At 42.7% G+C, this 18,713-nt stretch overlaps 1 protein-coding gene across 1 annotated transcript in view; it reads right to left on the bottom strand.

Annotated features, from left to right (window-relative positions):
• Positions 1-8,951, bottom strand: part of LOC119976528 — a 291,544-nt gene extending 282,593 nt beyond the window's left edge. The window contains exons 1-2 of the mRNA XM_038817080.1: positions 8,918-8,951; positions 3,012-3,143 (exon numbers count right to left, since the gene is read on the bottom strand). Coding sequence (XP_038673008.1) covers positions 3,012-3,129 — 118 coding nt within the window. The 5' untranslated portion in view covers positions 3,130-3,143; positions 8,918-8,951. The remainder of the gene's footprint in view (positions 1-3,011; positions 3,144-8,917) is intronic.
• Positions 8,952-18,713: the final 9,762 nt, after the last annotated feature.

Below are 18,713 nucleotides of genomic sequence, written 5' to 3'. Positions count from 1 at the left end.
GACAGAGCAATCTGTAGTAAAGGAAGCAAGGCAGAGAGCATTCAACGATGTTGAGTTCTCAGGGAGCGACATAACCCTGTGCTACATGTGCTTCAAAGCTAGGTGTACAGTTCAGAAGGCGGTTTGGTTAAGCACCTCGACTGACACGTAGAATTTAGATATAGATGCGACCATGGAGACATGATTGAGGGAGGAACAGGACTCGCATCTAACCGTTCAGTTAATTGGATCTTCAGGCGAGATATTGGAGGGTCTAAAGCGGAATTGGTGCAGCATTTTTTTAATTAGAGTCAGTTACTGCAGTAAGGATTGTCAATATTTTGGTCGTCTTGGAATTAGGCTCTCTGGGTAGAGCTTCGGTTAACCGGGCTCAATAATATTACCAAGAGCCAATTATTGCACCCCAAGCAGCCAGCAGGCACTCGTGTAGAAGACGTATAGCAAATGCACTAATGTGTGTAATAATAACAATCATCTAATTATGTTGGATGAAGGCACTGGGGAGCACAGGCCCAACATGTTCTTTTTTTGTTGTAATGGAGGAGCAGCTAACCCAGATAATTCCTGATGCCCATGGATTTTGAGGACCGGATAAGAATGAGAATAGAGGCATTCAGCATGTATAACGAAATATAGTCATCCAAGGCCATAGTGGACTTCGGAAAGTGCATGTACGAACTTAACAAAGCAATTAGGTGAGAAAATAGGATCTGAGTAAACTCTTCCTCGTAAGTTCTTGAGAATCAAAATAATTTTTGACGAGAAGATGATAACCGCAGAAAGAATAGTACCCATTAAGGACCAAGGGCGTAATTTCTCAGCTGTTTCTCAGCTCTACCCATGGAGATTGCAAATTGTCGGAACTAATATCGCCACTCACTATTGTGCTAATTTTCTGTTTGACGAGCAATGCAAGCCCACGGCATTTTTCCATTTTGTCCGTACTTTTAAAGACCGCTGGCCATTTAGTTCACTTCCTTGGTCACTCTGCAGCCATGTATCCGGAATCCCGACAGTATCCTTCCCGTCCACAGAGCCAAAGAACATGGGTAGTGTGTTGCGCGAGTGCTCCAAAAGTGTATTCATTCGGGAATTGGAGGATGCATGTACATAATTTCGGGAAATGAACTGTGAGATTCTTGAACAATTTGAGAAAGGAAGAGAGGATGTACTGGAGGTGTTGGCGTGCTTTAAAGTGAACAAATTCCCAGGTCTGGTTGCCTTATGTCCCAAGCCGTTATGTGACGCAAACGAGGAAATTGGAGGCGCTCTGACACAAGTTTTTACTTTCTCTCGCCGCAGGCAGAAGATGAGATGATAGCTAATGTCGTTCCATCTTAAAACAACAGTCGTATAGATAAACCAGGGAATTACAGACCTGGTTTCAGATCAGCATTTCACATTAGTATTGCGGAAGCTACTAGAGGACATTCTAAAGGCGAGAATCAATCTCCCATTGGTGATGCAATGTTTGACCAGGGATAGTCGGGTTTTGTTAGAGAAAGGTAAGGAAACACAAATGTACTTGATTTGTTTTGAGGAAGTGACCGATTGTCTCACTGAAGCCAGTGTACTTTAAGTACCTCATATAGATTTCTGCAAAGCCTTGACAAATGTCATACATCGGTGGTTGACAAATGCGATGAAAATACATGACATAGAGGCTCCATTGACAAGTTGGTTTGAAAACGGGCTCGGGGATCACTGGTTGATGCAATTGATCCTGAAAAGTTCAATGTGATGCGCTTTGGAAGGAGTAACAAGACAAACGATTACTCAATCACTGGCAGGACACTGGGACCCTCACAGACATAGAGGTATCCTGGAGTGTTTGTCCACAGAACACCGAAGACTGCAGGTATGCTTGATACTGTGGTTACAAAATACATGGATGGCACTCTCACTTTCCGGTAGGGGAATAGATTATAAAAGCAGCGAGGTTTTGTTGGAGCTGTGCAAAAACACAATAAGACCAGAGATCAAAAACGGTGTGAAGTCCCAGTCGCTTCGTTTTCTGAAAAATGTGATGGTGAGGACACAAAGGAAATTCACCAGGATTTTGCCTGGAATGGAGAATCTGAGCTCTGAAGGAAGTCTGGAGAGACTCTAGTTGTATTTTATTCACAGCAGAGAAGGCTGAGGGAGGATTTGGTTGGCGTGTATAAGATTACACAAGGGAAGGACAAGGTGGATAGGAAGAAACTTGTCATCTAAGCTGAAGGGTCAATAACGAGGGGTCACAACGTTCAGATGAGGGGAAAAGGTATCGAGATGTTTCGGCCCTCAATGTTGTGCCGAGCAATGATCACCCTACTCAAACCCACGTATCCACCCTATACCCGTAACCCAACAACCCCCCCCCCCCCCCTAACCTTACTTTTTAGGACACTACGGGCAATTTAGCATGGCCAATCCACCTAACCCGCACATCTTTGGACTGTGGGAGGAAACCGGAGCACCCGGAGGAAACCCACGCACACACGGGGAGGACGTGCAGACTCCGCACATACAGTGACCCAGCCGGGAACCGAACCTGGGACCCTGGAGCATGTGAAGCATTTATGCTAACCACCATGCTACCGTGCTGCCGTGTAAGTAATAAAACCAAGACAGTCAGAGGGTGGTTTTATTTCTGGAATGCACTGCCTGGATTGGCAGTACAGGCTGAAAACCTCACAAACTTAAAACAAAAGTAAGTATGTGGTTGAGCTTGTAAAATGCAATAACATTGAATGCTCTGGGCCTAGTGCTTGGAACTGGGAATCGTATGTCTTTGGTGTTGTTTTCGCGACGCACACGCCAAAGGGCATTTTGTGTGCCGTATGGCCCTATGATTATGTGACTTATCTGTTGATTTTGCAGGATGGTTTGCAACGTCTTGCACGTGCAAATTGGCATTGCTTCACATGTTACTGTTCACCATAAATGCAAGTTGAACATTTGTCAAAATTTCATTTCATTTGACATCACTGATTTGTGGTTTTATATATTTGTTTATTTTATGCAATTACCTTTTGAACTACTGCGTTTTGTTGTTGATTCCAATTCCCGGTCGAACAATTCGTTCGAAATATTTTCATCACAGGTCTCGGTGCCAATATTAATATATTCATCAACTGGTGCTGCCATTGCAAAATCTGGAGCTGAAATAAAATGATAGTTTTTCATTTCATGACCATTTTCTTCAGTAATAACATGATAACACAGGACAGAATGAGACTTTTAAAGCTTTTGCAGAGTCTTTAATTAAATAATTGTTCACTGTTTTCTACCCTTATGTCACCAATTTTGCGACCATTGTTTTGCGACTACTTCCCTTACAAGCGCCGGAATGTGGCGACGAGGGGCTTTTCACAGTAACTTCATTTGAAGCCTACTTGTGACAATAAGCGATTTTTATTTCATTTTTTGAACAAAAAATTAATTTGAAGCCGTATATTTCACAGTACGATAAATGGATCGCTTCTGTTTAATATGCTCATATAACTTCTAGCATTTTTGTATTCTTTTGCGCTCGAGTTTCCTACTCTTTAGCCATTGGAAGCGATGATTCCTCATATAGGCTCCAGCGGTATTATTTGTGAATGTAAAACTTTTATCAAACTTGTAACCTTCCCTGCTCTGATATGAACAGACCTAGCTTCTCAGACTGGCAACGTAGCCGAAATCAGGAAAATCATGTATTTGGGTTGCATACGGCTGCTGAAGAAAGCAAGAAAAACATTTATTTTTTAACAAGTATCAGATGTACTTTGATACATTCAAACATTGATATCGCATGCATCGCAACAGCTCAATGCCACTTAACTTGACCCTAAGCTGGTCTCTTATATTTTATTATGTCCGTGATGACTAATTTTTCATGTTATGGGCAAGGAAAGGAGTACCTGAAATTTCTTCGAAAAACAGCAAATCTGTCGCCCTGATGGCATTACTATCTTCCGCTATTAGTGAAATTGTGTAATATGAGCTATGTCTTAATTTTGCAGTTCCGTGGTGTTGATATATTAGTTGCTGGTAGATAATAAATCTGATAACGGGTCACAGTTTATTTTGTGAATCTCATGGCATGTTTAAAATGTCTGCTCTTTAAACGCTAAGATTTGTGTTATCATAATTGTGTGGTGTTTCAAAACTCTTGCGCCTGTTAAAATTGTTTATTTGCCCCTTTTTAGTCCAGAAGCAAGATCAGCTGATGCATTTATGGGCAGCACTGTGGCACAGTGTTTAACACTGCTGCTTCAAAATGTCAGGGTCCGAGGTTCAATTACGGCGTCAGGTTACTGTCTGTGTGAAGTTTTCACTTTCTAGCCAAGTATGCGTGGGTTTCCTTCAGGTGTTCTAGTTTCCTCCCACAGTCCAAAGATGTGTAGGAAAGGTGGATTGGGAGTGTTGGATTGCCCTTTTGTGTCCAAAGGTTAGGTGGGGTTGCTGGGTTACGGGGATGTAATAGAGGTGTGGGTTAAAGTAGGGTGCTCTTTTCGAGGTGTAGTCCCGATGGGCCGAATGACCTCCTTCGTCACTGTAAATTCTCGGTAAATGTATGTAAGTCTATTTAACTCAATGCACAACTAATCTTATATCGTACGTTTTGCAATGTCCCCCACGGATGAATATATTAAGTATTTTTGAATTTGTGCTGTCATTGGATATGGGTTTTGTCGGATCGGCCATTTGTGGTATAGCTCTTCCACTTCTTATTTTTATTGAATTAAGCGCTCGTGACATTCCCGACATATTTACAGGGTGAACCGATTTTGGTCTGTTTTATCTTCTGACAAAACGATATGATGACTTCTGACGTCAGCTGATTAGCATTAGTTCTGTATTGTGTCAACATGTGTTTCCACCGATCAATGTATTTTATCGATTCTATCAATTTTGATCCAGATTTTCAGTTCTAGACTAATGAAAAGTGCATTGCTTAAGTAGTTCTTTCAGGCTGACGATCAGAAAATTTTATCAGTGTCTGCATTTGACAAAGTCGGAAAGTAGGAAGCAGTTTATTTGACTAAATATAAACCAGATTTGAGTTAAAGGTTTAAGCTGTGGACAACATGCACACATGAGCTTTAAAACTTACATACCTATTTTATTCTAAGAAACTCAGGAAAATTAGCAATTTCATTATCCTTGCGATAGGAAATCAGAAAAATATGAAAAGAAAGCTGCATACGCGATTGAGTTCTAAGATTAAGAATTTGCTGTGCAGTAAGATTTCAAGTGTGAGGAAAGACTGCCTCATTCGGTAAGAAACTGCAATGGTTGCATGCAGATCTGGATAATATTACTCTTGTTACTTCAGTTGCATTCCAATTGATATAATTCCAGAAAGTTGAAACATTGTTTCTCTGCCTGGTGTCATTTTGTGAATGTAATCGACACTGTTTTGATGACAGAAAAGTTTGCTAAAAGGCTAAAGCCTGTTCTTAAATAGTGTGCAAATGTGTTTCTGACATTTCTTTCCCACTAACTTCGAAGCTAATTTATGTCATGTTAATGCAATTCATATTTGCCGTTTATGTCCACGGAGCTTTGTTATCGGAAACCATGCACTGAATTGCTTGAATGTTGCATGCCTTCCCACGTGCAGCAGTGAGAACATATAATACAACCGCAAATTATTTATTGGTGAGCTCTAATTTGTTAATAATACGAAAATAACATTCTTGCACTTGAGATAAAAATCAGTTGCAAAATGTTCATATTATTATCAGATTAATTTACAATGTTTGTGGGTGAAAATATCAATATCTCTTTTATTTTGCCGGACATTCAGGATTTTTGTTTTTTAACAATATTTTTTTCCACCCGATCCATTTAGTGATTTATTGCCTTGCTCTGGTCGCAAACGGGGTGAATGCTTGCTTTGTTTCCTCTCCTCTGGTTGATTGGCGATTCTGGAGATTTGAAACGGAAAGGCCAGCCGTGAGCTTCTGGTCTCAAGGTTAACTGAACAAATTTTGGACGTTTTTGCATTTTTCTGACACTGGCGTTCGCAAAGAAAGTCAGCGTTGTTTGGAAAATCCGTTCAAACTCACGTCTTTTTAATTAGCAACCACAGTGCATGTAACACTGTTGCACTGGCAAGACAAAATGTTGAATAATTTTGAGGTTCGCAGGGAGCTCGCATCTTAATTGCTTCTGTGAATTATGAGCAACACATATGGAATTTAAAGTGATTAGTTTAGATGTGTTTGATAAAATATGTCACTCTTAACAAAAAAAATGGAAATATTTATAAAGCCTACAACTATGCACAACATTTGTCAAAACTAAAATCAGTCTCCTGTACGGCTCCAGAATTTTTCTGTTCAGAAACATTTTTTTTAAATTACAAAAATAGAAGCTGGAATATCCTGTTCTGTTCTTCGAGAATCAAAAGTAAGGACACTCTCGGGTCCGTCTCCTAAAAGTTTATGTTCCGAAAAACACAGAAACATTTAAAAGAGGTAAGAGCACATGTAATCTGCTCGCCCCTTTGAGCTTGCTCCGCTGTTTATCATTATCTTGTCTGATCCATTATTTCAACACCCCAATCTCAGACCACAATCCTACTTTTACGTGAAACGGCCTCGTGAACTTTCGCTGCAGTCCGTCTATGACAAGTATATAATTCATAGTTTTGGAGACTAACATTGCAAACAGAATTCCAGATGTTGTCTCACCAAGGCAAAGTTTAGCTGCAGTAATACTTCCTTGCTCCTGAACTCCTCTTACAATAAAAGCCAGCGTACTACTTACCTTTGTAGCGGTCTCCTCAGCGTGAATGGTTTATTTCAGTGACCGTCGGGCATCCAAGTTCCACGGTACTTCAACATTACTCAATCTATCACGAGTAACATACTATAATGACATTCTGGTTCTTCTTCGAAAGGATTGCTTCATATTTGTTCCCGTACACTGCAATCCACTGCGTCTTTACCACGAACTCGACTTGCATAACTCCCGTTGAAGACAATGAAAACCCTGCCCAGCAGTTTATGTGATGATTGCAATTTGAACAGCCAGGTCCAATTTGAATCAAGTAAATGGCCCTAAATTCGCATACTGTGAGGGAATTGCCAACATGTCGATTTTTCAATGTTTGCGCTTCTATATGCTATTGCATTACATTGACATTTTATGAGGGTACTCTCATACTTTGTAACGAATGCATATTATCGCCTGGGAAATCATGGATGCTATTTATTTCTATTCAAGAAAGATTTAGATCTGAATTCTATCCCTCAGTTAAATTTCCCACTATCCTGTCCATTCAGGCCACTTAATATTTCGAACAAATATGCCGGTGGATAGGACATTCACCTACAGCATGAGACCGTTTCTGGCTACAATTTAGCATCGGAAGAAAAACATTGACATTTATAATGTTCATTTACAAATTTTCCATTTAGAAATGCTGTCAAGGTCAGAAGGAAGTCAACACTATCTCTGCTTTCGGTGAAACAGTTTCATTTTTTCACTCAATGGCAATCAAGTAGAATACATTTGTTTTTCTATCTGCATTCAACACATAATGAGGTGTTGCATATGTACAATGTTCATACCTGCCTTGAAAATACCTTTTCAAATTCGAAAATGGCTCATTCGTTCTTTTTGACTACCTCTAAAGTCAACCATGATTCATGTGTGACCGAAATAAAATGTGACTACATTGTTTTTCGTCTGACAATGGAAACTCTGTGCTCATACATTCGCTGATGAGTGATTATCTTGACGTAGCAATCAGCCGAGACTTATCAAAATCTTGACATGTCTCTGCTGTTATAATTGAGAAACATCGAGAATATGTTTTGCTGCACGCTTTCTGAGAACCACACTCAACGTACAGTAGGAACAGCAGCGGGAAACCAATATTTTCTGGTCAGCACATGTATTGCAATGTGGTTAGCAGTTGTGTTTAGAATTTAACAACACAGGCTTTAATGCAGAGATGCAGGGAAAACACACGCTGCAATTTGATTCTCCAACACCCCAGGCGCTCGTTTCTCGGTGGTGTGTCATTCGCTAGTGGCAGGATTCAATCTTCCAGCCGCTTGTCAATGGGGTTGCCCACTGTTGCCATTCCATACCGCCTGAAAACCAGTGGACTGTAGTGCGCGGCCAGCGTTAAACAGAAACCCAATTGCCGGCTGAAGGCTTTGCAAATTAAAGTTTATAATCAGAAAAAGTAGTAGGGACATAGCAAACAAAAGCGCAATTAATCAATCAAATTTATTAGATGTTCAGAAAATAAGACATACGAGGAGATTAAACTTCCTGTTGTTCAAAGTTCGCTTGTCAAAATAATCAACGGGGACCTTGCACTTCACCTGCAATTTTCTGCCATCTCCCCTGACAGACCAAGGATCTTTCTATCCCTCTGTAAATGTATTCAACGATAACGCATCTGAAAGCCTCTGGGATAGATACGATTCACAACCATTCGAGAGAATACATGTGTCCTCATGTCAACCCGAAATGATAGGTACCGAGATGCAGTCCTCAAACTGTGTTTCCCCGACCAATGTCAATAATCGTCCAACATCAAAACAACCAAGTCATTCTTATGTTTCACGTTTCAACACAGCTATTCTTTAAACTTCCAATGCATTAAAATAAAATTTACTCAACTGCTCAATTTCTCAACTTTATCCCGAGTACGAATATTGTCAATCCTCCCTATGCATAGTATAAATCAAATATATCCTTTCTTAAATGTGGAGATCAGTATTTCCCGCAGCACTCCAGACGAGACATCAACCGGACATTGTGTAATCAAATCAAGAGTGAAATATCTTCGCTCTTCAATCCTCTTGAAATAATATCCTGTGTACGATTTGCCTTCCTAGTAGATTCCTGCAACGTTTTCATTACTTTTCTTATATTGCAACACCAAAGTCTCTTTGAACATCAACAATAGAACATTTCTCACCAATTATAATGGCACAGCGGTTAGCACTGCTGCCTCCCAGCGTCAGGGACCCGGATTCGATTGTCGGCGACTGTCGATTGTCACTGTGTGTGTGGAGGTTAAACGTTCTCTCCGTGTAGTCCAGTTTCCCCGTCACAATCCAAGGACATGCAAGTTACTTGGATTGGGCACTCTACATTTCCCCCTAGTGTCCAAACATTTGCATGTTCCTGGATTGGCCACTGTAATTGCCCGGGATTACGGAAATAGCCCAGGTGGGTGCGCCTCCGTCGAGTGTTCAGTCGGAGGGTCTGTTGTTTCAATGATTATGACAATGTGTCTGATTGCGCAATTCCCTTTACCTTCAAGTGTTGTATTGTCTTTTATGTTAAAGAATGTCCATTGGATCGGAAGGAAACAGAGATTTTTGAATCAGTTGAATAATGTGAATGCTGCAGAGAAGGCATGGGGAATTCATGCACATGGTCAAATCCGCAGAAAGCTGCAGAAAGGGACAGTTCTAAAGGAAATACGCACCAAAGACTGAAATGAAATACTGTGTGAGGAACATGGCTGCAGTAACTGTTCCACTGACTTGTCCGAGAGAAACGGAAGGAGCAACGTGGCAAATCTGGAAATGCCGTTTTCCACTTGTGCTCGTAAAACTATGAGATTGCAACAGGTTTAATTAACACGTCATAGCTGATAAGATTAGCCACACGCCTGCACAGGGAACGAACTGTTGATATGTGTAAATATGTTAAATCTCACCGACCATAAAAATAAACGGCCGAGATTTTCAAAGCATTGCAAGTGTAGAAATCCAAACCCATACTACTTAGTTTCACCACCAGAATACCAGGAGACAAGGAAAGCACCTCTCAATATACAATTACATTGACACAGTTATCAGAATCAGATAATATATGAATGCCAAGTACCATCTGATCAAATACAGATTTGTTTTCCTAATGCGTAACCACACTGCGAGAGGGCGTGGACTCAATGTTGAATAGCTGATGCTGAAGAACAATGGACGTGTGAGAAAATTCAGAAGTTCTCAACAAGCATGTGGCGCAGATGCATCAAAGAGAAGAGAAGGTGTAGGAAAAGAACGATCACAAATGATGTGCAGGATACAAATGCTTTGGAGGCGAGCTATACTGGTGGCCACTCGAGATATATCTACTGAAATATCTAATGGAGAACTATGCAACTTAAAACAGTTTGTCTCGCACAAGGCAATAGGAAATACAAAGCTTGCAACTGTTACAATGATGACCCATGAATGAGCGTATCTGGAGAAACAATGTGTCAGATAGGCAATGCTGTGTCATACAATATCGTGACCTTCAGATGATTGTACGAAGTAGCTCAGCATGACAATGTGAAATGGAACCGTCAAGACGACCATTGGGAAAATGTAATGGCACTCACTTACAAGCGAAGAAAAATTAGAATCAGAGCTAACTGGTGGAATGAAGGAATATTTTCAGTTTAGTATAACAGTGTCGATTAAACGGCCATTTATTTCAGCTGGAGAATATTAGGGCGGCATCGTAGCATAGTTGTTAGCATATTTGATTCATAGCTCCAGGGTGGAAGGCACGAATCTCGGCTTGGGTTACTGTCTGTGCGGGGTCTGCATATTCTCCCGTGTCTGCGTGGGTTTCCTTCGGGTTGTCCGGTTTCCTCCCACTGTCCAAAGATGTGCAGGTTAGGTGGATTGACCATGCTAAATTACTCTTAGTGTCCAAAACCGTTCGATGGGGTAATTGAGTTACGGGGATGTGTTGGAGGAGGGGGCGTACATGGCGTGCTCTTTCCAAGAGACGGTGCAGACTCCATTGGCCGAATGGTCTCCTTCTGCACTGTAAATTATATGATGCATCCAGGACACGAAGGCAAACAGTTTGACTCTCCGCACTGATTCCGAAAGAGTGGGTGGGTAAGGTCTTTCCTTGTGTTCATTATCACCCACATCTGCATTGGAGAGATAACGTAACGAAGGAGTCAGCCATCAGGAGATTAGAAGACATGATGTGGAGATGCTGGCGTTGGACTTGGGTGAGCACACAATGACTTCTAACACCACCAGGTTAAAGTCCAACAGGTTTGTTTCAAACACTAACTTTTGGTGCACTGCTCCTTCCTCAGGTGAATGAAGAGGAATGTTCCAGAAACATATATATACAAATGCTATGATGCCAGAAATTGCTGAGAATGCGAGCATTTGCAGGTAATTAAGTCTTTACAGATCCAGAGATAGGGGTGCCCCGATGTTAAAGAGGTGTGCATTGTCTCAAGCCAGTATAATTGGTAGGATTATGCAAACGAAGGCGAGATAGTGGGGAAAAGAATGTGATACGACATGAATCCCTGCTCCCGGTTCATGCCACACTCATGTGTGCGGAACTCGGCTATAAGTTTCTGCTCGGCCATTCTGCGTTGCCGCAAGTCCTGTAGGCTGTCTTCACTCAACAACCAGGAACACATCTGCCAACTCAACAAACTGATCAAGACCTTAGTCCACACATTCAGACCACCCTAATTGCTCTCATCCCACGTACCACCCGCTTTGGAGATCTCGAATGCCTCCCGAAAATACACAAGGCCAACACACCAGGCCGTCCTATCGTTTCGGGCAATGGGACCTGTGTGAGAACCTATATGGCTACATCGAGGGCACCTTGAAACCCATCGTACGACGTGTGCCCAGCTTCTGTCACGGCACGACGGACTTCTATCAGAAACTCAGTACCCATGGATCAGTTGAACCAGGAACACTCCTGGTCACAATGGACGTCTCGGCACTGTGCACCAGAATCCCCCTTGACGACAGCATTGCTGCAACAGCCTCAGTAGTCAACACCGCCAACTGAAATCTCCAGATGCAATTCTGCAACTCATCTGCTTCTTTCAGGATCACAATGTCTACATCTTTGACAACAAGTTCTTCATCCACACGCACAGAACATCCATGTGGAACAAATTCGCGCCTCACTCTGCCAACACCTTCATGCAAAAACTTTGAACAGGACCTTCTTACCGCACAGGACCTTCAACCGATTTTATACACCAGATACATCGATGAGGTTTTTTTCCTTTGGACCCACGTCAAAGAATCACTGAAATGACTACACGATGACATCAATAAGTTCCATCCCACCATCAGACTCACCATGGACTACTCTCCAAAATCAGTTGCATTCTTGGACACATTCATCTCCATCAACGACGGTCACCTAAGCACTTTACTTTACCGCCACCCCACGGATAACCTCATGATGCTCCACTTCTCCAGCTTCCACCCAAAACACATTAAAGAAGGCATCCGCTATGGACAAACCCTCCATATACACAGGGTCTGCTCAGACGAGGAAGGGCGTAACATACATCTGCAGACGCTGAAAGACGCCATCGTACGAACGGGATATGGCACTCGACTCGTCCGTCAACAGTTCCATCCCGCCACTGCAAAAAGCCGCAGCGACCTCCTCAGAAGACAAACATGGGACACAACTGACAGAGTACCCTTCATCGTCCAGTACTTTCCCAGGGCAGAGAAACTACAACATCGTCTTCCCGGCCTTCAACATGTCATCGATGAAGATGAACATCTTGCCAATGTCATCCCGACACCCTCACTACTTGCCTTCAAACAACCGCGCAACCTCAAACAAACCATTGTTTGCAGCAAGCTACCCAACCTTCAGAACAGCGACCACAACAACACAAAACGCTGCCATGGCAATCTCTGCAAGACGTGCCAGATTATCGACATAGCTACTACCATTACACTTCAGAACACCACCCACCATGTATGCAGGACATGGTCGTGCAAATCGGCCAACGTTGTCTACGTGATATACTGAAATGAAATTAAATTAAATTAAATGAAAATCGCTTATTGTCACGAGTAGGCTTCAATGGTTACTGTGAAAAGCCCCTAGTCGCCACATTCCGGGGCCTGTCCGGGGAGGCTGGTACGGGAATCGAACCGTGATGCTAGTCTGTTTGAAAAGCCAGCGATTTAGCCCAGTGAGCTAAACCAGCCCCTGCAGGAAAGGATGCCCAAAGCGTGGTACATTGGCGAGACCATGCAGATGATGCGACAACGAATGAACGGACATTGCATGACAATCACCAGGCAGGAATGTTCCCTTCCAGTCCAGGAAAACTTTAGCAGTCAAGGGCATTCAGCCTCTGATCTCGGGGTAAGCACTCTCCAATGCGGCCTTCAGGACGTGCGACAATGCACAATCGCCAAGCAGAAACCTATCGCCAAGTTCTGCACGCATGAGTGTGGCCTCAACCGGGACCTGGAATTCATGTTGCACTAAATTCATCCCCCACTATCTGGCCTGGTCTTGCGAAATCCTACCAACTGTCGTGGCTTGAGACAATCCATACACCTTTAATCTGGGGATACCCTTATCTCTGGATCTGCAATGACTTAATTACCTGCTAATGCTGACATTCTAAGCATTGTGTGGCATCTTTGAATTTGTCTATAGATATCTTTCTGGAACATACCTCTTCATTCAACTGAGGATGAAGCAGTGCTCCGAAAGCTAGTGTTTGAAACAAACCTGTTGGACTTTAACCTGGTGTTGTAAGATTCTTAGTAAGTGATCATAACGAATTTAATTCGAACCCGCACTGTCAGCTCCAAAGCGAAAGCAAATACTTTCATTTTGGTTGATGTGGTTTCATCTTGACTTGGCATAGAAGAAATCAAAATACTAATGCATTCTGTCGTGATTTGCACTCCCCTTGAAGAAAGTTAAAGATACAACCATCATAAAACAATGGGCGAGATTCTCTGTTCCCGAACGCATATATTGTATATTGGCGATCGGGCGGAGCATAGACTCCGACGCCCGAATAGCGGAAGGCGCCGTTTGTCGCCGGTAGACGTATTCCACCCCCCTGGAAAATTACGTCGTCGCTTTTCGCGGCCGTGAGCTGTTGCAATGGAAATGGTGCATCATCGCCGGCCCAACGGCAATGCTCCATCTCCTTTGAGCCACGTTCTCGACGGCCTGGGACAAGTGTCCTCTCAGCGGCCGGGAACCATGCATGGCGGCTACGGACAGTGCCTCTACATTCGGCTTGATCCGTGCTGCTGGATGGAGAGTACTTCCACGAAGGCTGCGTGGATAGGTAGGGGATGGCCACGGGTGACCAGGTGACCTGAGTGCTAACGGATAGCGAGTCGGGTCTGCGCACTGCTGGCACTATGTCACATGGTGCGAATGCTGCCAGTCATGAGCCGCAACCATGCGCGGCTAGGGACACGCCCATTCTTCGGCCGTTATCGCCGTTGGAGTAATGCATTTCATCCAGCGCTGCTACTACCCACTTACCGGTCCTGGAATCGGTGAGGGGCCGCTGCCGGTTTATTCATAATAAACCTCCCGTGGATTTTCCGTGCGAGCCGGAACTGAGCCGCTGGAGAGGAGAATCCAACCCAAAGTCTGATAGGGAACGTGAAATATCAGTTCCACAAGGTATGGAAGTCAAAAACCGAGTCAATGAATGCAATGTGGCACACAGGTTTCTTTATAAAATCAAGGAAGTGTGAGGAAAAGATGGATCGGACCATCAGAACATTCCTGTTTACATACATTGGAGATATCTTGATAAACTGAAAGCCCAAAATGACGCGAAAAGGAACGAGAGCCATTCTTGAGGAGAATTGCAGCACCGTCTTCATGCAACATAACGAGTAATAAATTGACTCTAAGAAATACAATATACACGTTCTTCTGACATATGTGAGCATTAAAACGTAAACACCACATTGGCCATTGCAGAGTCTGTCAATTATATTAACTCGAAAATGCAAGTGGGGCAGCACTGTAGTTCACTGTCAGCACGGCAGTCTCCCGGCGCAAAGGACCAAGGTTAGATTCTGCATCACTGTCGATGTGGAGTTTACACATTTTCCCCATATTTGCATGGGTTTTGCCCAACAACACAAAGATGTGCAAGGAAGGTGGATTGAACAAGGTAATTTGCCCCTTAATTGAAAACAAAAAATTAGGACCTGTAATTTTTTTTTTCAATGCAAGAGAACCATTGACAACGCAGAACGTGCCAGGAAGAGCATTGATGCACCTGGAGTGGGATTTTTCATTATAACAGTAACTGATCACCTTAGACTCTAGTCTACTATTCTGAATACTGCATGTTACACCAGCTGACTTCAACGATAACAGATGAACAGTAGAAGGTCTAAAAGCACACATGAATAGCGAGGGTATTCAATATTATTGGGATGCCTGAAATTGTCCTGGAATCAGGAGTGTTAAAGGGAGCCGATATACGCTACAGAAACTTACCAACCCTCTTCATACAGCATTTTACAAACTCGCGAACACTGAAATCCATAGAATAACGGGAAAGATATGTGAGAACACAACCAGTGGATGTTTTCCTCAAGACACACACCACCCTGACATGGAAATATGTTGCCGTTCTTTCACCATGATGTGTCAAAATCGTAGAACTTTCGCTCTAACACCATTATGGATGTATGATGCGATATTGACTGCAGCACTTTAAACTAGCATCTGATTAACATTTTCGTAAAAGGCATTTGTGAATGACAATACATGCTTCTCATAAGGTATTTGTGATTGACAATAAATGGTGCCAGCCCAACCTGCTTTGGCCACGAACCATTTACGGTTATTTAAGTTTTAGGAGGGGCAGCCAGAAAGGAAATGGATGTGCCGGTGCATGGTTGATTAAATAAGACAATGATATCATTGACGGAGAAAAGTTATTAATCCAGATTATGTGGAATCTGAATATGTCGAGATTAGAAGCAACACGGGGCAAAATACATTCATAGGGTTTCAATACAGACCTCGAAACTGCAAGTGGTAATATTTGTAATGTCATAGGACATGAACTCAGAGATGCTTGTGATAAGGGATCATCTGTGATTATGGGTGCCTTTAATTTTTATTTGAATAGGTGAGTCAAATTAGTCACAGTTCAATACAGCACAGATTTCTGGAGGAAGTTCCGGATGCTTTACTGGACCAATAGATAGGGGAACCAACAAAGGAATCGACCATTTTGGACTGGGTATTATGCAACGGGATAGGATTTATTGTGACTGAACCCTTGGGGATCAAGAAAGGCAGATAATGAGGTAGTTGACTCAGAGACCCGAGACCAGAAACTCATAAATGTAACTATTATAGTAACTATTATGGCTTGAGGCATAGTTTGGCTATGATGGACTTCGAAATATTACTAAAAGTAAGGACAGTGGACAGGCAAGGCCGGACATTCAAAGTGAACTCCAAAGCGTGTTTATTCCGAATTGGCACAAGAGTAGAAAGGGAACTGTGGGCAAACTATGGCTTACAAGAGCAATTACAGACAGTGTTAGATTGAAATGTGAAGCATACAAAGTAGCAAGACAAAACAATAGACTGAGGATTGGCGACAGTTTAAAATTCAGGAAAGGCGGACAAAGAGATTCATTAAGAACGTGAAAAACAACATGAAAGTTAGCCAACCGGAAGCATTGAAACTGGCTAACCGCTCCAAAAGGTACTTCAAGAGAAAAACGATTCATATACCGGATGTTGACATACGTCATAAATGGTGAAATCCATAACCGGGAACAAATAAATGGCTGAGGAAAAAAATTCGTAATCTGCTTCTGTCCTCGCAAACAGAGGCATGAAAGATTTACCTGAACTTCTGAGAAACACAAGTTTCAATGAAGAATTTAAGGAAATTCCTCTTCTTACAAAATGATTTTGGGGAAAGTTGGGTAAATCTCCAAGAATGATAATCTTTTTCTTTTCAAATTAAGGGCAGTTTTGCGAGGCCAATCCACATACACTGCACATCTTTGGGTTGTGTGGCTGATGCAGACGCAAAAAAGTAGAGGATATGCAAACGCCACATGGACGGTGGCCTGGTGAGACAGTAGAGTGAAGCACTGCACCATCGCGCCGTCCTGGGCGTGATAATCGACATCCCATATTATTTATGGTCCAAGAACAAATAGATTCCTTCGTGGTAATTTTCCAAAATTCTTTGTGTTCTTAAATTGTTCCAATATTTTGGAGTGCAGCAAATATAACCTAGCTGTGAAAAAGGCAGGTAAAGAACACGGTAAAATATACACAAGTGAGCCTGGCGTCGGGTGTGCTGAAGGCCCGAGAGTCAATTTTGAATGATTTGAGAGCATTGCAATTGTCAAGCAATGTTATAAGCAGACATCGTGAGCATGGCTTTAAAAAAGGTATTTCTTTGAAGGTGTAACAAGTGGATCTGGCATGATAGTATCAATGGATGTGGTGTATTTAGAAGTTCAAAAGACTTTCGACAAAGTCTCAAAAACTATAATACTATTAAAATTTAAAGTATATGGAACTGTGGTTTGTGCCTTGAGATAGATAGCAAGCTGGTTATCTGGCAGGGAGCAAAATGTTAGCATAAATGGGTATTTTTTTACGCTCAACAGGAATTGACCAGTGGGGTGCCTCAGGGATCGGTGCCTAGCCCACACTGCTCACGTGAAATATTAATGATTTGAACTCGGGAACTAAATATAGTACCTCCAAATTTGCAGATGCTGCGAAGTTGCGTGGGAGGTTGAGCTTAAGAACGGTGCAGAGATGCTTAAATGGTACATTTGGGAGGCTAGTGACTGGGCATATGCATGATAGATGCAGCATAATGAGGATACATGAGAAATTGTCAGCTACAGTACCAAAAATAGGAAGTAAGATTATTATTTGATAGGGTGTAAATTCAGAGAGTTTGATACTCAGCGAGACTTTGGTGTACTCATGCATCACTCGCTGGAAGCACAGGTGCAGATACAATAGGCAGTAAAGAAAGCAACTGGCTTGTTGGCGTTCATAGTTAGAGAGTTTGAGAAATGGGATAGTAATCATTTACTGCAGTTGAATAGGTTATTGGTGTGGTCACACCTGAAGCATTAAATGACGTCTTTTGTCCTTACCTGAGGAAGGGTGTTCCGGCTGTGGAGTGGATGCAGCGAATGTTTACAAGACTGATTACTGGGATAGGGTCAGTCATTTGAGGAAAGACTAAGTTGAATGGGATTATATTCATTGGAGTGTAGAAGAGTGAGAGGGGATCCCGTAGAAACTGGTGAAATACTGGCAGATATTAGACAGCGCAGATTGAGAAGAATGATCCCGCTGTTGGGGATTCCAGAACTAAGGATCACAGTTTGAGGATCAGGGGTAAATAGTTGAGGACTGAGCTGAGGAGAAACGTCTTCAGCCAAAGAGTGGTGAATTTGTAGAATTCATTACGGCATAAGATAGTGTGTAATTACAAGCAGGAACTCGATCTGGCTCTAGTGTTAAACGGTTCAAGGGACATGGTAGGGAAGGTGGGATCAGCGTATTGAACATAAGCTAGCACTGGAACCACGTGGAACACAATAGATTCCAATGAAAAACGATGCAGGATTCACCGGGTCCGTGATTGACACTCGGGAGGCTGACAAGCTGCAGCCACATGTACATTTACAGTCCCACTAAAACTCATCTCGGCCAACAAGATGGCACTGGTTGCACTGGGGCACACCCGTCCAAGCGTTGGGTCGGCATGGGCCTGGCGGGCATATAGAAGCGCGTGACTGAAATGCACAGTGGACTGTCAGGAGCGTGCACAGCTGCATGGCTGCCTTCCCGACTGCGCAACGGTGTACATGCCCATACACCCCGACCCATATCCTACCTCGAGGCCACTATGCTGCAACACTCAAAGACATTAGTGAAGGCCGCCCACTCCCATACAGCCG

Source organism: Scyliorhinus canicula, chromosome 13 (assembly GCF_902713615.1).
Source record: "Scyliorhinus canicula chromosome 13, sScyCan1.1, whole genome shotgun sequence".
NCBI classification, from domain to species: domain Eukaryota; kingdom Metazoa; phylum Chordata; class Chondrichthyes; order Carcharhiniformes; family Scyliorhinidae; genus Scyliorhinus; species Scyliorhinus canicula.
This window is presented reverse-complemented; position numbering and strand designations above follow the sequence as displayed.